Here is a 27,005-nt window from a genome sequence, read left to right on the forward strand (position 1 = left end):
TTTTGCGCACAGTGTGGCTTCCCTCTGCCACACAGTAATTCTGGCAATTTACTTCTGTTTAGTGAATGAGGCCCTTGATGTTTCACCAGTACATGGGGTACTATAGTGGTGTGGGCCTAAAAAGACTATGGAAGCCCTTGAACAGGTCACTTGGTTAACATCCTCATTGCAACATGTTCTTGCATCAGTGGCTTAAATTCTGAACTTCAGGAATGAAAAGGGTTCCTGTTCTCACTTTACATATTCATGGCAGCGGACGAAGCCAGTTTCAGCGTCGGCTTTCAAACTGGTGTAAATGGCGAGTTTGAAGAAAGTATGTAAAATATTGGAATGATTAATCTGCACAGCTTCCTTCCCTCCCGTAGTTTCTCATTAATAAAACATGAGGTAAGGAAGGGTTGAATTACCCCAGACTAAAGGTTGGTTTTCAGTCCACTCGGCTACTGGCTAGCCAATGAGGTTTCACTTTGTTGAGATTTCATTTGATTGACTTGAAGTTTAAAGCATCCTAGTGGCTGTTAGATACAAGTCTTCTCTCTAAGTACAGCTGGTACACCAGAGTGTAACCATTAACCTGTCCCCCTGCAACTCTAGGTCCCCACTGGATGTCAGACATAGTTGACCACATTGTGTTGCAGGGAGGTGGATTAATTGTGAGAAAGGTTGGGAACTAGAAATGGACTTTCAGCCCTTCTCAAAATGCTGAGACCCAAGAAAGCATCTAATTGTGTCTTAATATAATTATAAAGTCAGGTAACCATTTTGCAATGCTGCTTTGGAAAAAAGAATAATGGTGCATCTTGCTGTTGTTAATGTTATCTCGGCAATATAACCCTTTCCCAAGACAAATGGTTCTCCTTTTTAAACAGTTAATGAAATTACCCTTATAGGCTTCTGTGTGATTCCACTGCTCTGCACAGAATAGTTTTTCTACTGCAATATTACTAAGAGGCCAAGCTGAATTTATAATCCCACAGTGTATCACACTTTTGTAGCGAGGCTTCTAGTGTACAATTAGACACGTGCCGGGGGAAGATTGATTGTGATAAACTGTAAAAAAGCAAAGAAAATTAAAAAAGGTAAATAGATCACAGACTCTGAATGTTTTAAAAAAATTACTACCAAACTTATTTCATTTCAAATCATTATCTAGAATTTCACCACCGGCTTTTAATGTAGCATTAAGGTTATTAAGATGAATAGATTACATGATATAATTAAGAAGTAAACCGCATATTACAAACACATTTGTGTTTTTAAAAAAAGCTGGTTTAACTAGAGTTCTGCTGGCTGATTTACATCTTAATGAGCCCTGTCAAGCTTATACAATGCCTGTTCATCAAAATTGAAACACGCTTTTCGTGCTCGAAGCAGTGTGAGTACCCCTGGGGAGATTAAATATTCAAATAATTATTTCATCAACCAGGACAAACAATTACTTATCTCTACATGTTAATCATTAGCCCAGAAACACCATTTGAAGCCACAGAACATTATTACTGTGAAATACAATGGCTGTAAATCATATTTCTACAACATTAGCAATACAGAAGTTGTATTTTATTGAAGAAATGTGCCACGATTAACCCCAAGCATAGTATAGCAGAAAAAGCATTAAATAAATTATAGGGTCAAGAACTATAGCATTGTCATAAATGATGATTGTCTTTCTTGATTCTTTAGCAGACCATATGCTTGTTTGATTTTTCAGCTATATTTCTTGTTATTATCATCCAAAGTGTCCTACCAAATATGACTTTTGGACTCAATGACAAAAAGAGGGTTTTAACAGAAGGCCATGCCGTTTACAGTGCTACCGAGTGAAGATTATGAACAGAAAGTAAAATGATACACTTCATATTAAATGGAAAGGATGGAGATAGTTTTACACTGATAAAACAATTTCACTACTCTCTGAAAATGTACTTTTGTACAAAAAAGGGCCTAGGATATATTGAGTGTTTTCATTCCAAATGTTCCTTTAGATGACACTGTGGTCCATTTTAATAATCTAAGCAGTGGGGGCTCTCTATACTGCCATCATAAAACTCAAAAAGCTCTTCTTTTGCAAACTTTTCACAGCTTTTTCACATTATATTTAATCATCTTAATAACGGGGTCTATAAATCAGTACTGAGGGGCACCACTGGATTTCATACAGATTCATAAGCAATGCTATTTAGAGCTAAAACAACAGATGGAAATTACAAACAGTCCTTCTGGGAGGAATGTATGTATTCCTAAATTATTTAATCTCCCCAGAATTCTTCAATTGAGCTGCTAGTATTTACAGCAGACCGGACACGTTTTTTATGAGTGGGAAAGCCTTTGACATCGAGCTGAAAAAACAGTTTTGTTTCGACCACCCACCTAGAATGGGCTCAGGGTTCATGCTAGTCATTAACAACCGGTCTGTAAAGTGACTTTTCCTTTCTGGATTAGTACAAATGGCACAACAGCCCCTCTAGAATGAAGTCAGATAAATATATACATAGTGATCAATCCTGAGCAACTAATACCCTAATACATTTTACTCATCCATAACTTCTTTTTCTGATAAACACTGATTTGTGGATAAAATATAAGAAACTGAAGGGAAGTAGATAATGACCTTTTCATTATGAGAAACATTTTACCAGTTAACTGAGGGACACAACTTCAAATAATTTACATGATTCTTTAATTAACTGATGTTTTAAAGGTGGAAATTCCACATTAATCGGACAAAATTGAGAAACAAATACCGTAATGGTGCTCAACAGGCCTGGAAGTTAGACTGAGTTGTTATTGTAAAATTACTCAACTTTGAGTAAGCTATTTAGGTTTAGTAGAGTATACTGTATATATACATACTACCTTAAATGCCACTTAAACCATATAATACTGTGTAAAAAAAAAGTAGATAATTATATTTATATATATATATATATATATATATATATATATATATATATATATATATATATATATATATATATATATATAAAATAAGCACCCAACCTCCCCTCCTCTATTGGAAAATGCACAAGTGATGGTGAGTGGGTGGAATGGTTGACAGCTCGAGAAGGATAGAGAGCTGTCTGATAGCTTTACATGTGTAGTTTGAAGAAAGAAATATTTGTTAAGCACATTAGCTCTCAGAGGGGTTCCCTTTGTTTAAAAGTGCTGTTTCAAAGCGACAGGCCTTCCCTTTCTCCTATTAGGATGGCCCTGTGTGGGAGGCTCCTCCACATAGATAAGACTCAGGAAACCTGCCTTCAGCTCCGGGCTGAAAATGCACAGTCTAAGCAAAATCAGAAACAACAGCAGTAGAAAGAGCCAGCCGAAGAAAGCGTGGGCAGAGGAACCCTGCCTCCTGAGGAGAGGAAGGCTGGAAGTGAAGCTGGCTCATCACTACTTTTCAGGGAGCCATCAGGCAGGTAAAAGGCAGCTCCACACCTCCCTCCTACTCTCAAATTCCACTTTCCTTTACATGATGCACTATCAATAGCAGCGTACTTCTTGACTGATAGGGTTAAAGACCTCTTCGGTGGTACGACAGCAAGCTTTAGAACACAGAATCTAAATAGTTGGTGTTTCTGTCCTGTGGTCTTCCCCCAACCTCAAAAAACACAGACCACCTTATCTGTAAGAAATATATCCACCCTCTATTTAAAAATGTTCTGTTATACCATATTTACATAGCATTGCAGAACTACTTAACGTATATCTTCTCAAAGATTTTTTTTTGTGGTATTTTTACTGTCTAAAATGCTTCAGCAGTTTATCCTTTCAAAACTACTTAACTGGTTAAAGTATTTTGTATTTTGTAAAGTATGTAGTTTTGTGAACAGGGCCTGTTAGCTGGTTATACAACATTTAAGAAGCAAATCGTTTATTACAAGAGAAAAATATCAGTTCATTGTCACCACATTCCTTTCTTATTTGGGACAGAAATATACTTGAGATCTCAAAGAATAGTAGAATAATAGAGGTTAATTAAACTGGAATTTTGTAGCTAAGTCAGATGCCTTTAGTGCTTTGCAAACTCCATGTTATGGTCTAGTTCGTCCTCAAAGGAGTTCTAACTTATGCTTTTTTTACCTCTCCTTAGCCGTATTACCTTATTAGTGTTCCTCGTTTATTGAGAATCGCGATGTTAAGAAAACATAACAAAGTACTCTAAGTGTAGTTTAAATATGTATTTTACCCATACCGTACCTTTCAATGATGTATGGAATCATTTGTAATGGTTCTACACCACAAAGCATGTGGGGTCAACAGAGTTAAAAGGTCACAATATCACATGGTTTCTCTAAAAATCCACATACCGCACAGGCTAGATGGCTGCATGTTAGGTCTAGAAAAAGAAAAAAAAAAACTTTTGTAACTATATGTATTTTAAGGGGCACTTTCCCCATCAACTGTAATGGATGCTAGTGTGAAAGACCTTGGGAAGCTACTGCATTCCTTCAGCCTACAGGAGCCTCTGATGCCAAGAGGAAGTTTTCCAGTGGCACCTAGTGGTTATGAATGTAACTGCACCCATCACCTGGTAATTTAAATGACGAGCAATAACTAAAGCGTTTTGTTAATCAATTACAGTACAGCAACATTAATTATTTCGGTAATTAAAGTTACGGTATCCTGCTATTGCTTGTCTATTAATATGCATGGTAATGTTTAAGGGGCTATTCACTTTTATCATAGAGTAAATATTTAAAACATAATATACAGGCACCACTACCAGTAATGTTTCATGGGCTGCATTTAGTACATGTGTTAAAATGAATACACATTATGTTTGACTATGAAAAACACAACTTGTGATCAAGGTAACCAAACGCGTTTTCTTCTTAATTTGAGGCATGAAATGTGTTTTTCTGTAATCAGACACACTCTTTATTATCACTACAAGTTTAAGGTGTAAAAAAATATCTCCTTACATGCAAACCCTCCCAGTCCAACTTCGTGGTAGTTCTGATTACACTGAACAAATATTCAATTTGCATGACTACATCTGTTTAACGGCAAGCTTTGATATACTCTATAGGAATTTATTGCAAAATATAGATTTTTATTTTAGAATGTAGAAATAACATTTTTGGCTTAGGTATGCCATTAAACTTATTACTTTATTGTTGTTGTTAAAATAGTTTGCGGTGAGTGTGTGTTTTTTTTTTTTTTTTTTTTTTTGTTTTTTTTTTTTTTTTTTTTTTTTTTTTTTTTTTTTTAATATCATTTTCAATATTCGTCAAATCTACTTATTTTGAACAATTGTGTTTGCGTTCTGTCACCCAGATCTTGCTGTGCAGGCTGCTCTTGGCTGCTGTCTTTCTGACGTCAGACGCACCTTCTAGAGAAACGCGTTTCCAAACCTTTATTTTATTTTATTTTATTTTACTTTATTATTTATTTGATCACCAATTACCATGACAACACACACATTTATTTATTTATTTATTTTTATGTAGTACTTATTTTAAGGTAATAAATAAACAAGATTGTCTAGGGATATTAGTATTATTTTTTTATGTCTCATTAAATTATGTATGATTGTGTGTGTGGAGATAAAGGGGTATTTAGAACAGAAAACAGGAGGCACTTTTTATATATCACATGGGAGTCTCGAACCAACTACCCAGTAACGTTGTTGAAGCTGATGCCCTCAAGAAACAGCTTAGAGAGTCTGGAAACAACAGGATTTTATGTGGGTGTATTTCAGTGACGCCACGCAGCAGTCCTGGTATAACGCGCAGAACTGTGCAGAACTGCAGAAATCTGCGCTGTAAGAATACGACCATTGTTCTGAGATTTACAGAGATGTTCTGGATAAAAAGAGTTAGCTCTCGTGACACCTAGTGGAATTTTATTAGCACTGCAATGAGAAAATGATATTTCCAGTCATTCACAAACACAAGCACCGAGATGATGCGTGTGATGTAAGATACGCGCAAAGTGGTTTGCGGGTGCAAACTCACTACAACGCTGCCATAAATAGTGTTTAGCAGCCGTAAAGTCTGATTTTACCGGTCGGTACAAATGCGGCGTATTTAAAGAATGGTGTTCACCTAGCGTTCTGCACACCCAATCAAATGTGCATTTTGCCATCACTAAACCATTACAATTATATTGAAATTCATTCAAATGAAGAAAATGGTTTGGAACTGGGCAGTATCTGGATACTGAGCAGGCACAAACATTACAATGTGATGTAAGGATTTTGCCTTGCACTTGGGCAATTGCTGACCCTCCAAAAACTTGACACCTCTTCTTACAACATGCAAACCACTGTAGAAGCGAGTAACTAAGAGCTGTATAAAAGCACACACCTGCAGAGACCTGTCATTGGCTTCAGGATGGCTGCTGTGGTGCACTTCCTGATGCGGCGACACTGGACTCTTGCTGAGGAGAATGACAAGACGAAGAAGACCCTGCATATTCAATCCCAGAGTCACTTTGTTTGGGATGCCAGAGGATGCGATGCTACAGAGTTACCGTCTCACTCCGCAGGTCTTCATAGGCCTAATAACTGAACTGGTGGATGAGATACACCTCAGCGTCAATATAGGGACCTCTATCCCTGCACATGTGAAAGTGCTGTGTTCTCTGCACTACTTAGCCTCTGGTTCCTTTCGGACCACAGTTGGGATGTCTGGACGGATAGCCCAATCCACCTTTTCCAGAGTGCCAGGCAAATTTCTGGATGTCATGCTAAAAAGGGCAGGCCAGTGCTTATCATTTGCTAAGGAGAACAGCATAGCTGATGTTGGCCGAGGCTTTTCCTAACAACTCCGTTTCATGCTGAGTGACCTCAGCCGTAAGCACTCTCAGCTCCTCAGAAAACGTTTCTTTTCCGGACGCCAAGAGACTACCGTTCTCTACTCTTAAGTGTGGCCGCAAAATAGACCAATGTGCTCATTGAGACCCTTGTTATCATAATTGCAGCTAATTCATTGTGTGTGTTGAGTAATTTGCATTGACCTTGAGCTTACACAGGGCGCAGTGCAAAATAATTGCCTATTACATCATCCCAGAAATGTATTCATTTCCTACTGTTATGGTGATTCCTTAAAGCATTCATAGCCTACTTCATATGTTACAATTAATAGCATGTAGGGAATTCTGTCAGGCGTGCTATGTGTGTGAAAATGCCCAAGCCCTGTATTTCTTTTGACTGAGGTACAGTAGTAGAGGAAGACAGTATATTCAAGTTGGAGAAAAATGATGAATGGTAGGCTTACACTACTCTTGTCAGAAACATCTAGCTAACTGTCTATAGCAAAGTGCATTATTATACCATAGTAAGTGCATAAAACACACACACACACACCATAACCTGCAAAGATGCCATTTAAATTAACCCTGGAAAACCTAACTCATACAACATACAGTTTATTTTCTGTTTGTCAATCATTGTTGACAAATAATTATGTCGGTGAAGTAAGTTTTTGTGCCCATGCAAAAATCAGGGAACCTACAAAATTGCGGTAAATCAAACTAAATAAAAGATTGAACACGTATTGTGTGTTCTGGAGCACATGAGGACAGTTGGCACAGTACGCCATTTACAATATTATGTAACCGTGTGTTTTGATGCAGCATAACTGATGTTTATGAAACATGCAGTCCTGCAACAGGTTTAAAATCTCTGCGTGTTTTGCTATGTCCTGGTCGATACCATGCAGAGTAGTATTGCACGTGTTCAGGACGGGTTAAATCTGAGCACGAACAGTTTCAGAAACGGTAATTGATTCCTGGAACACTTGCTCCCTATTGTGGTCTCTGTTAACCTTGCACCGTGTAACGTCTTGTGTATTGTCGTGGATTACCTTTGAACTGCACTGCAACAATTTAAAAGCAAAAACGTAACTTTATCATTCCTTGATGTTTATAAATACCTCATTTTAAATGTGCTGAAAGACAAATAATAGTGTTGTTGTGATTCTCCTGTTTCCCATATACTGTGGTTACGTGCTTTTGTATGGTAATGTTTTTATAAGGGTACCTCTTTGCTAATCGTTTTATTAAAAAAAAAAAAAGAAAAAAAAAAACTACAGCTAGGAAGGCATTTGCTTAAAAAGGCAACACATTTAAATTCACAATTACTTTATTCGTTTTGTTTGTTTGTTTGTTTGTTTTTTTGCTTCCATAATAACAAAATTATTATAATATATAGCAAACGGACACTGCAGCTTGAACTGTGGAACAGCTACGTGCACAATTGTGTTATCGCGGGATCTCCTGCCGAGCGAGCGAGCTTTCAGAGCACGGACAGGAAGGAAGGCGTCGCTATGACGTCACCGCGCGGTGTGCTGCTCGGTGTTTATGGCTGTAATCCTGTATTATGAAGCTGATCGTCTCCATGGCGTAACTGGCAGGCACAGATGACCATCTCCAGGGCAAAGGTGTGCCTCCCAGGCGTGTAGACTGTATAAAACCGATGGAGGTGATGGAAAGTCCTCTGAATCTCGTAAGTTTTGTTGATGTTTGTCTGACTGCACAGTAACCCCCTTGTCATGAAACCGACTAAAAAAACATTTCAGTTAACAAGATATACCTACACCTGTATCCGCTATGATAGGTTAACAACTCTTAACCGCGTTTTATTTGACTCGCAGAGTGTTCCGTTATTGCAACAAAGTATGATTCGCTTACTTCCTCAAATTTAGCATTGTTAGGTTATTGACAGAAATACAAACGTAGTTATATACGTTAATGTAAAACTGTGTCTGACAGAGTTGGTTACATCAGTGGGGCCAGCCAGCACCAAAGCAATGATAAACCACAGCCGTGAAAATGTGGGCAATTCTTTCCACGGTCAGGCATTTCACTAAATGATCCTGCATACATTTACACTCGTTTGTTTTGCTAGTTAGATACGAATGCATTTACCGGGAGCACCATATAGAAGTATTGGATACCCAGGTGCATGGCAACTGTGTTAACACGAAATGCTCTTTGACCTAAGACTGTGTTAACAACACTAGTATTAACAAGATGCATGAATTGCAAGTGATTATTTTAACCATGTTGGTAGAATACCTGTAGCGATCCGTATGCAATCCCCATTGTTAAATCTTACGTTTTAGTTTTTCTTTATGAGTTACAGTGGAGCCTGCTGGCGACTTTCTGCATTTAGCAGGATTGTGGAAAGAAGGCGAAAGCAGCCTCAATGTCATGTAAACAACCCGGGAAACCAATACGGGTTGTTTGTGGTAAAGCATAGTATACAGGAGGTGAACAGTCACCCAGAAATCATATTTATATACAATTACGAATTTCACAAAATCACACTGAGCCACAAATAAAGGCAGATATATTTGTTTTATTCACTTTCTGCTTCTAACAAAATTAACATCAGCCTACCATACATGATATATGAAATTAAACCACGCTGTTACAAATATTGTGCCGGCTAAATATGAAAATGAGTTGTTGCTGGTGTTTCTTTTTTTTTTCATTTTTGTGTAAGACCTGGTGTGAACGGTGCTTGCTGAGATATTTGTTCAATACAAACAAAGTTAAAAAGCTGCTACTTATCTGTGACCTGTTAAGAATTTTCAGAAACTGAAATTAGGCGCCATACATTGTATCAGTACAGTATTTTTCTGCAGCCATTTGTTAGCGATTATAGACATAGCTCAGATTTACGGAACACAAATAAAACTGCAGTATAATGATTACACTGACATTGGTGTCTGTTTACTGCAGTCGTCGACCGGGGCCTTTATCAGTGCAATTAGAGCATTTGAAATGCCATGACGTTTGCCTGAAGTGCTTCATTTTGTTTCTTAGTTTTACTTTGATTAGCTGTTTTGTAAATTGTTACAATGTTATTATCATTTCTTATAAGAAAACAGAAAAGTGAAAATAAGGATACAGAGAGAAATGAAAAGACATAGCAGGCCTATAAAAACAAAATAAAGTATAAACATTTAAAATACACAACTAACTAACGCAACAGCCCCAAAACTGCCTTTCCCTGTGTTCTTACATGATTGCCACACACACACACACACAGGGAAGGCAGTTTTGGATACAAGAAGCATCTACTGCAGTCAGCCTATGAAAGTGCGTCAAATCAGCTTTTTATTCTTGTCAACTGTGAGAGTTAAATATTCCCTAACAGGGAATCTGGTTAAACGTGACTGAAATTCATGCTGACTTCAAACTTCATCACATTCTGTTCTTGGAGAGACTGGCAGGGCTGAAACCTCCACCTTTCAACACTGCTTATCGACTGACACAGTCCCCAGCACGTGCTACATGTTGCTTACATTTCACATGGTCAGTTAATAGAATGTAAGTAACATGCTGTCTTAATGATGCTGTTTAAAAGCCGAGTGTGTGATCTGCAGGTTCCTGGTATGCTCTGACATGTCACTTGGGATATGGTTGACTAGATTAAACTTGAGAGCTTGCTCAACAATTGCAACAGACTTCAGGAACAAACTCTCTTGTGCAAACACTGTAGATAGATTAAACCTCGCCAAGTTCTGACACTTTATTCAGAAATAACCTTTAATCAGGGCATGGTGCTGGAATAATAATTTAAACAAGCATTGTGTAAAAGCAGCTGTTGCATTTTCTGACAACCCTGCTCTGTTTTACACTACAAGATGATTGCATGGTGTCTGTTTACAACATCTTTCCATAGTCTGTCCATCAGCAACATTTTGTACGCCTGCATTGACTCTCCATAGAATGTTTTTTGCCTAACTCGATATACCACAATGCTTTGCGCACAGACAGAAGTCTCCATTAAAAATCAGTGGAGTCAAATATCTTGTTAAATAGAATATCTTTTGAAACCCCCTTCTAAATATTATTGGCTGAAGCAGTCTAAAGTGAGGTGGACGTTCATTGATTAATATATTAGTGTGTGCTCCTATTGGCTAGAAAGGTTGCCATGTTTTCGGTACAGTGCGAGATTGACAGTTGGAAGTTTGTCTGGTTGATTGGAAATTTGCAGGTCCATACAGCTTTTCGTATTAATGAATTGACAAATTAATTAATTATTAGATGAATCAACAAAGACATTTATAAATTACTGTATGAATTGACACCTTTATGGATGAATTGCTGGACAAATTGACCTATTCACAAATTGACAAACAAATTCACAAATTAACAAACGAATTGACAAACAAATTGACAAACTAACGGCCGGATAATTTTGGCACAAATGGCGCTCCATAGGATCCAGTGGGCAATGGGCCTTAAGATTGTCGGCATTAGACAGTGTTTTAGCTGATGGACGACAGTACTGTTGCACAAAGTCACCAATATATACATCTCTGCAATAAACAGTCGCTGCCCAGCAAAGCACAGTCATTCTGTGCGCTCTCTTTATTAAAGCATGTGTAAATGTCGCATAAACGGATTGTTTGTCTCTCGGTTCACTTTATTGTTTTAGTTTAATGCGTCGCTTATTTTTTCTTTCTGTCAGTGCGAACGTGTACCTCAGTGCAGCAGTATTTGCAGCGCTCTGCATCCTCTGCCTCACCTGGCCCATTTCTGCTATTTTTGCTTTTTGTATATGTAGTGATTAGTTTTTGATCAAGCTAGTAGTTACTACGCCCAGCAATTGCCACAATAATCAGACTTTGATTGGCCAACATAATCAGGTGATAATGTGTTTGTGAAGTGACAGAACGACGTTTGAACGTTATTTGATCCTGTGACGTCTAAACGTCTGCTGTATCCTAGACCTAGGGTACAGTGTAGGGCTGCTTATTACAATGTCAATATTTAAAAATCCAGATGAACAGTCAAATATATATATATAATCGACTGAATAATATAAATAAAGCATTGTATTACATTTAGGGTTGTAATGATAAACTAAAGTCATGCTAGAATACACGATATGCAAGTCATGGTACAATATGTATCGCGATACATGTGATGCTTCTGATAAGCTACTTGACAGACTTGTTAAGACAAAAATGAAATGAGTTAAATGTATTCATACCAACTGCAGAACACACTTATTCTTCATGCAAGAACTACTTGATGAACTACAATGTTGTGTTTTTAGTTTTGCATCACGATACATACCTCTACTACAATACAATACATTATGTAAAGTATCATGATATATTGATTTACATTAGTGCCATGCCATAGGATCACAGTAAAATCCTGTACCACTACATTACCTAGCAAAGCAAATAAGAGAATTTGCTCTTCCATTCAGTACAATTGATTTCAGACCAATTAAAATCCTGTATGTACCAATTTTTTTTTTATACTTTGTCAGTAGGGCTTCAGTAATGAAACAAAAAGTAATGGGAAATGCCAATGCAATGAAATACGTGACGCAGGCTCTACAAAACTGTTTTTATAATGCTCCTAAAATTGTACAGCAAGCATCTCTAGAGCTAAACAACTTATTTGAAAGTACTGCAGGTATAAATTGTTTTTAAAACGTATCTTTTAGAGTTGTCATAAATTGAGGCATTTTGCACTGTGCTGTAATGACAAGTTTCATTTGCAGGCTCATCAGCAGAGCAGGAAGGCAGACCGGTTGTTGGCAGCTGGGAAGTATGAAGAAGCTATCGCTTGCCATAGGAAAGCTGAAGGTTGGGTCATTCGTTTCATGAATGTTTTTTATGTTATTAGTTAGTTATTATTGCACTAGGAATATTATTATATTATGTTATTAACCATTTAATGGTTTAAATGGTTAATATCCTTTTCGATACCGAACATAAGAAGCCTGTTGTGGATTTTTTCTTAAAAATAAGAAAATTATAATGGCGTTGCTTTTATTAGTTACTGTTTCATTTTAGACTACATTTGTACAGTATTTGCTTGTAGACGAAGACTCTCCTAACTTGCACATTTAATGGCAAAACCAGGTTGTTTTGTTGTTTATAAAGTGAAAAGGAAACTGGATTAACACAGTAATGTATGATCACAACTCATATCCGTTACTCATTGTTATACTTTACTAAAATACACAGATTTTATGGACTAATATTACAAAGTGTACAATGAACGGTGCTGCAACACGAAAGATCAGTGCAAAGCCAAAACTGTTACCTTGACGTGCAGCTTATTTTGATCTTGGAGTGCACCGGGGTGTTTTGTGAAAATGATGTCTATAAAGTGCAATTTGCTCCTGTGGAAGCCAGGATATCAGTGGGGCGCCTACAGCACAGGAGGGGCCTCACCGATGTCCAGGCTTCCACGGTTCTGGTCTCGGGGTTGGCTGGGTGTTGTCCAACACTCAGGGAGATCCCAGCCTGCTTGCTAAGTAGACAACACACTTTTGTCTGTGTTGCTACTAAAGTCAACCGTGACCATGCTTCAGACCTAGATTTTAATAAGCAATGCTTCACTGTAATTGTCGTTTGGGGATCAATGCAGGTTTTACTGCAAGTTCTGTAATTGCATTGCTTACATATACAGCTTTTTATAGCTAAACAGCATCTGTTTTGATTTAAATAACGGGTAAAGAATGTGTTTTAAATAAATAAATAAATCTGTATTTAGTATTACTATTACTGTATTCTTTCCTTTTGTTTATACAGTATTTAAAAAAAAAAAAAAAAAAAAAAAGATTAGACAACCTTAATATTATAGATGTGTGTAAATGTACTTAACAATAAGCTTTAAGAGTAAGTAGACTTTGTTATTAGAGTGTGTGTAAATGTATGCCTTGGATTATTAGTAATATCATTAATTATCTTTATTTTCACTGTTTGATTCAGATTTGCTTAGTGAAGCCATGAAGCCAACGCAGTCTGAGCAGGTAGGAGCAGATTCTGATTAATGCTTGTTTCATTGTCATTCATTGCATCTCTCTACACCAAGTAGTGGATATTGTGTTATTATTTTAAGCTTGTCAGATTTCATAACTTCTCAATTCAATAAAATACATGTGTGCTTTTATGTTTTAGTAAATACAAGTAACTGATGACATGAATGTATTTTGAATATTAATTTTTATTCACAGGCTCACCTGTCGCTGGAATTACAAAGGGACAGTCATATCAGACAGCAGCGACTGATTGAAGAGAAGTGGAAACAGGCCAAAAGAGAAGGGAAGAGAGTCCATAATCACAGCCTAACCCCAGCAGACAGAGATGTAGCTGCATATCCCATGAATTCTCCAAAACCTTCCTTGACAGAAACAGACAGTGGCCACAAAGCCCTGGGCTCAGCTCTGGAGCGGTTTGGACCTGTGGAGCGTGAATATGACACTTGGCTGTACTTACTCAAGAACAAAGGGGCTGCTTTGGAGACCTGCACAGGGAGCAAAGCCCTCAAGGATGACAAGACTAGACTAGAAGAACAAGAGACTGCCATCGCCGACCTGAAAAAGCTGGTGGACTTCCTTCTAGCTGAAAATGAGAAAGTTACACAGGAGAACCAGCAGCTCAAAGCTGAAAATGCAAGGCTGAAAAAAGCCTCGCTAGAGAAGGAGCCCTATGCAGATGCTGACTTTGTAGAGAAATCTGAGCTGTGGGGACTGCCTCAGCCCTCTGACGATAGGAAGGCAAAGGACATTCCAATACCTAATCTTCCTCCTTTAGAAATGCCCACTCAAGACATTTCACTGGATGATCTCCCTGCTTTAGAGCTTCCGGAAGACATTCAGGCTGAACTTCAAGAGCTAATGAACATGAAGAGTGCCAGGGACAAAGAAAGGGAGTTTGGCGCTCACAAGGCTGGTATATGAGGAAAAAAAAAACAAACCCATTGCAGGATGCGTTCAGTGGCTACCCTGCAGATAGTGTGACACTGTCGAGCATTATTTTTTACAGTACTCCAGTAATTTAATACTCTATAATTTACTGCAGCTGTACTTGTTAAAATCTTAGAGGGATCTGTGCCTTTGCTAAAAGAAATGTGCTTGTGTGGCTGTCTTGTAGTGTCCTAAAATTTGAAATAAAAATAAAAGAAATCTCCAGCTTCTGAAGAATCGTAGATGTGAATTCCAAGCTGACATTCCATCAGACTTGCACTGGGTGAAACCTGGAATCGCATTATACCCTTGTCCTGTGAAAGTGTAGTTCCCTACTAATGTTCTAAGAAAATGAAAAGGTGTGCCATTCGTACACAAAGGTTTATGTGCATGTTTGGGGAGCAGAAGTAGAAGGGTTGTGGGTGGGGGTAGTAAAAGAAGAGTTTCTGTTTCTGATATATTCCTTTTATTACTTTCTAAATATATTGGTTGCTACATTTACACAAATGGAACAGTGACTGAGATCAGTTATGCCACATAATTAAATGGGGTAACTGGAATTTGCAGTAAGCCCCTATGTGACGCTGAGCTATAGTAATCTCTTAATGGCCTGGCTCATATTCATGAGGTGGTCTTGCGTTGGTCTAAATAAACAGTTTGAGATCCCAACATCTAACTTGATGTACTGTAATTTAAATTAATCTCTTATAAAATATTCTAATAACCCATGCTGCAATAAAAGCCCTTTTATACTGTGATATGTAAAAGTTGCCTTCGGCCCTTTGAATGCCTAGTTTAAACTATAGAAGCATAGTAGCATTCTTTACTTTCAAATCATAATTTGTATTCCCAGCTGAGGATTCTTCTCCCCAGCTAAACGATGTTGTGGAGCTGGTCGTCCGTTATGTCACGCTTAAGAGTTTTGCTAGCGAATTCAGATAACCTTTTATTCAGTTGTAAAAATTGCTAGTAGCACTCTTTAGTAATTTATACGTTTATTGATCGTGTCAGAATATTTGGGTAAATGAAGGCTGTATGTCTGCATGTCACATTTTTACATATATCAAGTGCATATTCAGTTGTTATGACACTTGGTTTGGACATTATTTTGCACAAGTAGCACGAACTGCATGTGAAGGTGTAACATTTTTACATTTGCATTGCATACAGTTGATGTACAGTAGGTGAAGGTGATCCACTTTTTGATGTTACTGAGGGCTCTGATTTTGTATTTGCAGCTACGGTGGGGTTGTGATAACAATAGTGAATCCTGTAGCATTGGTGAAAATGTAGCTAAGATCAATAGCAGCCTTTCTGTCAATACTGCAAGTTACTGGCTTATATGAAAGGTGTATCCAGTACCTCATCATGTGATTTTTTTTTTTTATATATATATAATTTTTGTGGTCACTAAGTTAATTTGTACTGTAATCAGTCAGCTACTGCACACACAAGTTATGTTTTATACCAGACAAACCTACTTTTTCAGGTAACTGCATTTTAATATGCAGAATCATCCAGAAGTAAAACTATATCAGGGTGCATTTCTAATTTTAAGCACTAACCTTGGAGTGCTCAGTTTGTGCCATGTATTTGAGCTCTTAATGTGATGCAAGTTATTGAGCCAGTTGTATGAATGGCTTATATTTGTTTTATAAAGAGGGAACCAAATCAGCAATGTTTTTATGATTGGTTTACATAACAAAGTAATCAGGGTACAACAGATATATATTTTTTTGTATTATTGCTTGATGTTGATGCATGAATGAATAAATGCTAGTTGTAAGTATATGATCTTTAAGAATACAATAAAGACAATTTATTTAAAGACTGTTCAATTCATTTTAATCTTTCTTTAGGGAGTCTGAAGTAGCTATACACAGGTGTGTGGGATATTTTATAAGAGATCATCTCATGCAGTTTAAGCACTTCTGGCTGCTCAAACTGGTAAATAGGACTTGCTATTTGGAATGCCAAATTTTACATTCCACTTTGTTTTTTCCTGATGTATGACTGTCAATATAGAATCGCTATTTGAATAGGTTCCAGCCCTGTACGCTAGTCACGGTAACATGGTTCTTTAGAGCAGTTATTTTGTTTTTATTATTTTCTTTTACATTATACAGAAAACAGTTTAAAGATAATAGGAGATTAAAACATGCTGAGAACAGCCTTGAACAGAACAATGCAATAAAAAAAAATAGTAAAAAAATGCAGTGCTGATATCTATTTCCAAATAATTCAGATCACTTATTTTGTTGGAAAAATGTCTTCAAGGTATCTTGTGACAATATCCTTTAATGTTTTTTTTTAAGTGCACCAGAAGAAAATGCAGCTGCATTCTTCACCAGCACAATCAAGCATCTACTGTTTCAGTTCTCCGAAGCCTTTTCATTGATTTACAATTAACACTTCTCAGCACATGCAGATCTCGGTTTAGTGATAGGATCTGTATTCTACCCTGAAATAAAACATTGTAGGGATAAATGTGTTTTACACTACAGATGTTTCCTAACAACATATTTCAGGGAAAATGCTCAATACCGTACAGATTTAGTGCTGTGAATTCTACAGCAAACAACAATTTATCTGATGGCTTGACAATAATTGTATTTTTGGATAGGGTATATTACAGATTATAATAGAGGTAAATAGAATGAAATCAAGATTAGGGGGACCCGATCATGAAAGAAACATGAAATTAAGTGCAATATTAAAGGCCAATTATGACCTAGGAGCTCATTACGAATGTTACTCTGCGTCTAGTAATAAGTGAGGTAATAGTAGGCTTTCAGAAGATAGAGTATGTGTCTTAAGAACAAAGGGGAGGGTAATGCCTGAGTAAGGGATCAACAACACAGTTAATCAGCACACTGCAGACTGCTTCTCTCCATATTACAACTATGTAGGCAAAGATCAAAGTCAGTACAGTTAGAACTGGCTTTTAAGGGCATAGAAAACCTGGTAAATTGCACATCACAAATCAAGTTAGATCTTAAAAGGGCTGAAGCAGGAGAACTAGGGATATGTGGGTAATTCCAGTAATTTTTTCAATGCTGCCATCAATGTCTGTCATCTAACATGTTAACTGTTTAAAATTAGATTTTAACAGATGCACAAAATAGTCCAGAAGACCAAAGTTAACATCACCACACAAATGGAAGCTTGAACAGGCTACTAGAATGTGATAGTTTGATTATGCAATCAAAGTGAACTAAAAACAGTATAAGCTTGCCTGACTACAATATCACAGAATACAAATTATTCACAGTAAAGTTCCTTCAAATAGATTAACTATTGGAAACTGATGCACCACTTCTGACTGATGCACCACTTCTGTTAGCTTGTGCCTTTCCCCTGCAGAATTAGAGCTATCAGTATAAAAAGTAGGCCACCCTGACCTGAATTCTTCATGTAAAAATGTAATTGTAGCATACTGACAGACGGGTTCCTCCATATATCCCTGGATTCTGATACCCTAATTAACGTAAAAATAAAACACAGCCAGCATTTTGATAAATCCATTTTAATGGAAAATGTAAAACCCCTTTCAACTTCAAATGTAGAAAGCATGTAACATTTGCACTTAACAAACTTGAAGCAAGCCATGTTTTAAAAAAATACATCATTGAATGTATATATGTATATATTTACACAGCATAATACGTTTTGATAAGTCATTTAAACTTCAAAAGTTCACCATAACAATTTAACAAAACAACACAACTGTCTTGAATAAATTACAGCTTTTGTAAATTGTCTTCAATTTTACAGTGAATACTTTTTTTAAATGCTTAAGTGTTTGTGTTATTCATTTAGTCATTTTGCTTTACATTACAGAACTTTACATTGCTTACAATAGTTTGGCAGTTAGTTTTTCAAAAGATATGACATGATGGCTGTGCGATTCAGTAAAGGTTCCCCAACCACAAGCAACTGCTGGTGTCTGTAGCCTTGCTCACAGTAACTGTCTCAATGTAGTGAACAGTATCAGACTAATATTAGCAAACTGTACAAGTCACATTTACATCTGATTTATAACATAGAGCTCTGTAATTCTTTTAAAAAATAAATACATCATTTTGTATTTGTTTTCATTTAAACAAACTTATTATACAGTATAATACAAAAAAACAGCACAGTGCCATTTTTAATAGATTATCTTTAAGTCTTGCATTGAAATCACTGTGATTGTTATCCGTTGGGCTATACTGTAATGGTGTTCGTAGCAAATACCATTTAATTCTGCTTGGCACTGTAGGTTCATGATGTTAAGGTTAGTGCATCCACATGATGCAGGACTCAAGCTACCCCCAGTCTTCAAGATCAATAAGGAGAAAATGCAAAAACTGTCAAGAGTGTTCTTCCGTATCTTCAAGCTCTTCATCACAGAACCTTTTTAAACTTCCAACGGCATCCTTTACTGTATGATAATAGATATTTTTTACCTATAAAAAAAAGAAAAAACATCCTTTTACTTCTACTAATTTACCAAGAAGCATTTCATTTTTTGCTTTAAAAAAATGCTGACTACCTAATTAGTCTATCTTTATATAAAAAGTAAAACTACTGCATATTAATACAAAAAATTACACATAAATACCTATCATTTCCTGACGTGCACATTCCTCAGAAATGGTTGCTAGTATAGATAACGTATTGTTTGAAAGCAATGCGTTCACAATTTGGTTTGTAAGTAAAATAAATTTGATGCTTTTGACCCAAAATAATCCATGTGACTTCTTTGCAGTATCCATAATTATGCAAGTACATATTTAAACTCAGTACATACAGTCCCCGATTTGTCAGTGTGCATTCAAAAAAATGCACACTGCTAAAATCAAAACAATACTAAAGATATAATTTGTGTTTTGTTTCTTATATGAAATTAGTAGCCTATTGTACCAATGCCTAATTAGGACAATCTAGTAAAACTCCTATTGACAAGGACTGTGGGATAATGCATGGCAAAAAAACAAACCTCACTGCAGAAAAGAGCACCTTACCTGTAGCTTATCTTCATAGTTAACTTCTTCTTTAGATGATCTTAGTTCCTGTGTTAAGTGAAATGAGTGCACCACGTGTTCTGGAGACACAAAGTCATTAATCACTTGAACACAGCTGTGAAGATTCTGCACCTGCAAAACCACAAAAATAATTTAAAATAGTACATTCAGTTTTATCAAAAGGAAGGAAGTCAAGTGCAAGTACCCCAAAATTACATTCAGTATTCACTAACTATAAAAAATGCAGTATACCTTATGGCAAAGACACACATTGGGAGATGCGGGTTTTAAAAATAACTCAAGCATTGTGTATTCCACAGTTCATTATTTGGCTACTAACTAAATGTAAGAAAATGTTTCCCCTTTCTGATTACTGCCTGATGGCATACATACAGAAGGCAGAGTAGCAAGAATATATTTGAACAGTTTGTGTCTTCTCTTATGCTCAGAGACCTTTATAAATCATACCATTTCCTCTAAAAGGGAATCGTTTGATTTATAACTACTAACAGGGACTATCGGCAAAACATAAAACAGCAACACTGTCATTTTTAGATTCAGACACTTTTGTAGTAGGTTTGAATTGCACAAGATTTGGCATTTAACTTTATAATTAAATATAATTTGGGTATTAAATACTGTGGCTGTGTACAGTACTTCAAATTGTGAAGTTTTGGTACAGGTGATTTGGGGGGCATTTACAGTATTTAACATGCTAAAAACATCATTAAAGTTCTAGATGTATGCTTCATTGATTTATTTTTGTATCTCAAGGACCGTGGATAGTACCTGATATCCTTGACAGCTTCATAATATTTCTTGAATTTAAAACACAGTGCACCTAAAATGTTGTACAAATAAAAAGTGTAAAGTACAGAATGAAACTGATATAAAGAGTGTAAGGTGAATCATATCCGTTTGTCATATGGTCCCCTTGCAAGATTCTCAGTTGGCTTATCCGATATTATTCACTATATAAACCTTATCATATGTAGAGGCTCACCTGATGAATTGCCCCAGCAGGAATAATGACAGAATCACCAAGAAACTGTACAACAGTCCAACCCTGAACACCATGCTCTTCATACAACCTTTGTCTCAGCTTTCTGGTCAGGTACCAGTTCTGATCACGGATAGGATCGTGTTCTTGGAGCACCTCCAAGCCCTGCTCCTTTGCAGCCTGCAGTGTAGATATAGGAAAACAAAACCAGAACAGAAATATATATATTTTTAATAAAAATAAATAAGTTAGTTACATAAACACCCCATGTAAATACAAAATTAGTGCCATCAGTAAAAATGAATCTGTTTTAAAAATAAATACAGTGGCTTGCGAAAGTATTGACCCCCCCTTAGCATTTTTCCTATTTTGTTGCCTTACAACCTGGAATTAAAATTGATTTTTTGGGGGTTTGTATCATTTGATTTACACAACATGCCTACCACTTTGAAGATGCAAAATATTTTTTATTGTGAAACAAACAAGAAATAAGACAAAAAAACCACAGAAAACTTGAGCGTGCATAAGTATTCACCCCCCCAAAGTCAATACTTTGTAGAGCCACCTTTTGCAGCAATTACAGCTGCAAGTCTCTTGGGGTATGTATATATAAGCTTGGCACATCTAGCCACTGGGATTGTTGCCCATTCTTCAAGGCAAAACTGCTCCAGCTCCTTCAAGTTGGATGGGTTCCGCTGGTGTACAGCAATCTTTAAGTCATACCACAGATTCTCAATTGGATTGAGGTCTTGGCTTTGACTAGGCCATTCCAAGACATTTAAATGTTTCCTGTTAAACCACTCAAGTGTTGCTTTAGCAGTATGCTTAGGGTCATTGTCCTGCTGGAAGGTGAACCTCCGTCCCAGTCTCAAATTTCTGGTAGACTGAAACAGGTTTCCCTCAACAATTTCCCTTTATTTAGCACCATCCATCATTCCTTCAATTCTGACCAGTTTCCCAGTCCCTGCCAATGAAAAACATCCCCACAGCATGATGCTGCCACCACCATGCTTCACTGTGGGGATGGTGTTCTCGGGGTGATGAGAGGTGTTGGGTTTGTGCCAGACATAGCGTTTTCCTTGATGGCCAAAAAGCTCAATTTTAGTCTCATCTGACCAGAGTACCTTCTTCCATATGTTTGGGGAGTCTCCCACATGCCTTTTGGCGAACACCAAACGTGTTTGCTTATTTTTTTCTTTAAGCAATGGCTTTTTTTCTGGCCACTCTTCCCTAAAGCCCAGCTCTGTGGAGTGTATGGCTTAAAGTGGTCCTATGGACAGATACTCCAATCTCCGCTGTGGAGTTTTGCAGCTCCTTCAGGGTTATCTGTGGTCTCTGTTGCCTCTCTGATTAATGCCCTCCTTGCCTGGTCGGTGAGTTTTGGCAGCCCTCTCTTGCCAGGTTTGTTGTGGTGCCATATTCTTTCCATTTTTTAATAATGGCTTTAATAGTGCTCCGTGGGATGTTCAAAGTTTCGGATATTTTTTTATAACCCAACCCTGATCTGTACTTCTCCACAACTTTGTCCCTGACCTGTTTGGAGAGCTCCTTGGTCTTCATGGTGCCGCTTGCTTGGTGGTGCCCCTTGCTTAGTGGTGTTGCAGACTCTGGGGCCTTTCAGAACAGGTGTATATATACTGAGATCATGTGACAGATCATGTGACACTTAGATTGCACACAGGTGGACTTTATTTAACTAATTATGTGACTTCTGAAGCTAACTGGTTGCACCAGATCTTATCTAGAGGCTTAATAGCAAAGGGGGTGAATACATATGCATGCACCACTTTTCCGTTATTTATTTTTTAGAATTTTTTGAAGCAAGTTATTTTTTTCATTTCACTTCACCAATTTGGACTATTTTGTGTATGTCCATTACATGAAATCCAAATAAAAATCAATTTTAATTCCATGTTGTAAGGCAACAAAATAGGAAAAATGCCAAGGGGGGTCAATACTTTTGCAAGCCACTGTAAGTCCACAACATTAAAAAAAAGAACAGAACTTTCAAAACATGCAATCTGCCCTGAAAAGGACACACACTCATTTAAGGCATTGAGTTGTATGGGATGAGGTCAAACTTATCTTTCTAGCACAATGAAATTGATTTTTTTTTTTTTTTTTTTTGTCACCTTTTGCAGAAAGTCTTTAATTTTCTCAGCATCTTTGTTCCCATAAATATGCCACAAAGCACCTGGAGTCTCAGTAGAGTCCTTCAGTCTCTTCTTCATGTTCTCATCCAAATCTTCTTCTTCCAGTCTTTTCAACACGCCTACAAATAAAACGCTGTTTTATTACACCATTCCACAACAAAATAAACCTACCTTCTGAAACACACACTTATCTGGAAATGGAAGAAAATGTTATTCCACCACTTCAATACTGCTGACCAATATAGGGATCTAAGAAAAATGTATTCTAGAAATGGTACCTCAATTTAACACAGCAAACTAGCCTCAGGTAAGATTAACATTTTAATGGCTCACTATAAAGCATAGAAACTATTTATTTCGTAATTTTATGTTGATCAGTTACTTATAGTAGTTATCCACATATTTCTTACCAGTTTTAGAAAGGACTCCATTTCCTTTGGCTACTCCGACATAAACAAGCACGTTGACTATATCAGAAACCTCCAAGTGTAGGTTGGCTGTTCCGAAGTCATGTTCCTTAGAAGCAGTAACACCTGGCACAGAATCATGAGCAGCTGATTAAGCATGGTAAAATCTACTAACTTTAATAAAAATAAAAACATAACAAAATAAAAATAAAATACATCTTTTGCAACAGCCATCTTAGTTATTTGCACATACCATATGCACAGCACAGTCTGGGCCCCAGGTCTGGCCGCACAAAAAAAGTAGGCAAACGGGATGCCAAGTTGAGTTTTCCCTCTGGGTCTGAATACTCAGGCAGGGGTAAGTTTCGCATCAAGTCATCATACCTAGAAATATAATTAAAAAAAAAAAAAAAAACCTTAAAACAGTCAGAAATGAAAAATACTAAAGTCAAAATGTAAGAGACAAAAAAATTTACAATAACAACAATCTACAACAGAAACTAATGTAAAATAAAGCTATTTAACCTAGAAGGCATTAGGGCCATGAATTCTTCCCCAGATGGCCAATCTTTTAAGCGATATACCATAGTTTCTCCATCCTTTGACTTGAGTCTTTCTAAATAGAAAAGCAAAACAAAAAATATATATATTTAATTTTCAAAGTGCTTTTTTTATTTTTATATAACAACAACTCACACAATTAAGTAAGTTATGCTTACTTGTTAGATCCTCAAATCCATCCCAAAATTCCTTGATGCTCGAGTTAGAAACCACTCCATCTTTGCAGTTTAAGAGGTCTCCCTGATGATCCGCAAACTCCTGGTTAAATGACTCTGCCTTCCACAGATTGGCATTCAATTTCTTATGCACCCCTGACACAAGAACAGGCTGAAACAATTAAATATGCATCACAATTAAACACCCTGAAGAGCAGTATAACTTGCCCAATCATTACAATATGCAGAAAACATAACCATTACTAATACCATTTATATACTAAACATTCTTCTGGTGAAGGCTGTAAGGGTTTGGAATTTAAGCATGCTGATGTTTAGCAGATTCATTACAATTTATAAGTGTTTGTATTTGTTTGTTTATTGTACATGGACTCAATGAATATTGCCAATACTGATTGCTTGTTTGTTTATTTTCTATTTCCAATTTCTGATGTTTTAAATGCAGTTGAAACTGATTTAAGGATGCGAGAACATATCTCCAAAAATAAGTTTGGTAAATCTCATATTTCTTTAGCTAGATGGACTTGGGCACCTCAGAGATTTGTGTGTCTTGCAAGTTTGTGTGATGGGAACTTTACTGAATCATACAATAGAGCTGTGTATCAGCTGTAAAGATTTTACTGGCCAGAGATTCAATCAATGTGGTAGTGAAATGGTTAATTTTTCATGCAAAACACCAGTATTTGAAACAGACTGCATGAATCATGGAATGTAGACGTGTGCCAATCAAGACTATAAACTTAAAGTGTTCTGTGTAAAGAGTCAAACACCATATTAAATATACTTGACTTTCAAGTACTAAATGCTATTTTTTAAAAATCACACTTAATGACAGGCATTTTCAGGTACTGTGATGTGTAACATTCTGAAGAAAGGAAAGAAAAATCTTTTATGATCAAAGGTTTCTCCTTTTTTTGGCTCAGGAGGTGAATAAACTTCCTTTACGTGTGGGTCTTGTTCTTTATTTTCATTCTGGTACAGTACTAACCTGCCCTTGTTTCCAACACTCTCTGAACAGTTTCCAGTTGTTACAGTTTCTGTGGTCTTTGAGCCAAAGCAGACGCCGATCACAGAGCCAGGAATGCGGAATATCAGAGTGCAGTCTACTCGACTCGTCTGAGGTGGATTTCTTCCTGTCGTGTTTATTCTCCTCACTCAGTTCGTGTTTAAGATTTAGCTTTGCTGTTCTGTTTGCTGGAATCTTGTTTTCGACCACTGAAGCAATGATGTCATCCAGAATGTTAGGTATGCTTCTTATACCTTTTCCAGTCTAGGTAAAACATAAATAAATAAATTACATTTTAAAGCTTCATGAGCATGAACCTACGGTGCGTGTCGAGTGGTTTTTGAAAAATCGTGATAATAAACAGGATATGATATGAAGCAAGGTGATATAATACAGGTTCATCTATATATGGAAAACTACAAAGTGGTATGTAATTCAATATGTTAACATAACATTACTCAGCAGGTTTCATGTGACTTTATGAAGCAAAATGTGTTCACCCCATAGCTGTACATTTATTTTTGCCAGTTTTTTTCACATAAATGTTGTTTGGCAATAAAGAGCCACTCACTTGTGTCCCTGAAGAGTAGACAGGAGCAAATGCAATGCCAGCATCAGTACAGCCCAGCCGCAGTTTGCCAGCTGTTGTCGTTAGTAAGTCTCTGAGGGTCGAGCCTTGCTCATTGCTGTTGGCCACTAGTGAGGAAGATTTACAGTTCAAAGACTCTAAACTGTCTGTCTGTTCCTTTTCTTCCTTCACTTGCTTGCTGAGTGGGGATTCTTTGTTTTCTGCAACAAAGGAAGATTTCAGAGGCATGACTTCAGTACTAATATATATATATATAAGTGAACCAAAAAAATAATTATTAATCCTAAAAAATCCTGTATCTTGCTTTATTATATTTCAGCAAGGATTTCAGACCCACACATCCACTCTTACCATAAAAAGTAGATGACCTACATCCATGGTACGTACATGTAAAAAGCCAAGTGTGATATACGGACAGGCATCAATAATATGTACTAAATAATTTAATAACTTTAGCATGAAACTTAAGACTGTATAGGCGCTCCACTCAGAAACCCCTGGAGGATTAGAATACACTTTGGGTTTTTTCTGCAAATTTCTGTTTTTCTGCTGAATTGGCTTTGATTCAAAAGACCTGTTTTATTTTTTTTATTATTGTAAAATATGTATTTCAACAGTCTTTTCAAATGTTTAACTTGACTATTATTTTGATGTGTAGCTCAACTCATCTGGGATGACAACAACTATAAAGAACTTCAGGTTTTAACCACCTTTTAAACTTGAGCTGCAGAAATGGAATCTTATTTCATTTCAGATTTGAACAATGTCTGGCTTATTGACAGCTTCACATGCTGACAAAGCTTACCAGCTGGAACAAACTACTACAGCAATATCCAATAGTGGGGGCATTATCAAAGTCCATTAGCACCAGGGTCCTGATTTTCTTTTTCTGCCTTACCTTTCTTTTCTTCTCTTGCTTTCTGCTCTGCTAAGTCTGCCAGGAAGTGCAAAGGAGACTGGGATTCTGGCGGCGTTAACTTGTTGTCTGTGCTTGTGTTGCTTCCAGGACTGCTACTACCATTTGTTTCTAGTTTTGGCGTTGCATTCTTTTGCTGAAACTCAGGCTTACACAGAGAAATTTTGTTGCTGTGATTAAGAACATTCTGCAATACCTACAAAACAAAAAATATTTTAAAACAGATATAAATTTCATGATGCATGTATAACTGATAACTTCTGATAACTATGGTAAAGAACATCCCGATCAGGGTTTTATCATAACTGCATAAGTGTTTGTATGTACTTACTGATGCCTCCAGTATAACCCAGGAAACAGGAGGAAATGCAGTGCCAGCTAATTGTTAAATCTACAAAACATACACCCACCCACAACAGAACATGCAGTTTGGATTGCAGTTTTATTTGTAGTTGTGGTTATATACTTTAGAATACATTGTTGCAGGACAGTTAGAGAAAATTAGTTTGATTCA

At 36.8% G+C, this 27,005-nt stretch overlaps 2 protein-coding genes across 4 annotated transcripts in view; one reads left to right on the forward strand and one right to left on the reverse strand.

The window, feature by feature from the left end:
- Positions 1–8,266: 8,266 nt before the first annotated feature.
- LOC121325933 (nuclear receptor-binding factor 2-like) lies at positions 8,267–16,742 on the forward strand. Its single transcript, XM_041269012.1, has 4 exons — positions 8,267–8,452; positions 12,482–12,566; positions 13,701–13,741; positions 13,946–16,742. The coding sequence occupies exons 1-4, from the start codon at positions 8,423–8,425 to the stop codon at positions 14,669–14,671; spliced, it is 882 nt and encodes a 293-aa protein (XP_041124946.1). The 5' UTR covers positions 8,267–8,422; the 3' UTR covers positions 14,672–16,742.
- A 1,445-nt stretch (positions 16,743–18,187) lies between these two features.
- Positions 18,188–27,005, reverse strand: part of LOC121325932 (probable JmjC domain-containing histone demethylation protein 2C) — a 97,954-nt gene continuing 89,136 nt past the window's right edge. For all 3 annotated transcript variants that reach the window (XM_041269010.1, XM_041269009.1, XM_041269011.1), the window contains 11 exons: positions 26,474–26,687; positions 25,558–25,775; positions 24,969–25,250; positions 23,963–24,131; positions 23,769–23,859; positions 23,497–23,627; positions 23,247–23,369; positions 22,816–22,955; positions 20,687–20,863; positions 19,684–19,815; positions 18,188–19,125 (listed from right to left, as the gene is read on the reverse strand). In XM_041269010.1, coding sequence (XP_041124944.1) covers positions 19,030–19,125; positions 19,684–19,815; positions 20,687–20,863; positions 22,816–22,955; positions 23,247–23,369; positions 23,497–23,627; positions 23,769–23,859; positions 23,963–24,131; positions 24,969–25,250; positions 25,558–25,775; positions 26,474–26,687 — 1,773 coding nt within the window. In that variant the 3' untranslated portion in view covers positions 18,188–19,029. The remainder of the gene's footprint in view (positions 19,126–19,683; positions 19,816–20,686; positions 20,864–22,815; positions 22,956–23,246; positions 23,370–23,496; positions 23,628–23,768; positions 23,860–23,962; positions 24,132–24,968; positions 25,251–25,557; positions 25,776–26,473; positions 26,688–27,005) is intronic.

Source organism: Polyodon spathula, chromosome 13 (genome assembly GCF_017654505.1).
Source record: "Polyodon spathula isolate WHYD16114869_AA chromosome 13, ASM1765450v1, whole genome shotgun sequence".
Taxonomy (NCBI): Eukaryota; Metazoa; Chordata; class Actinopteri; order Acipenseriformes; family Polyodontidae; genus Polyodon; species Polyodon spathula.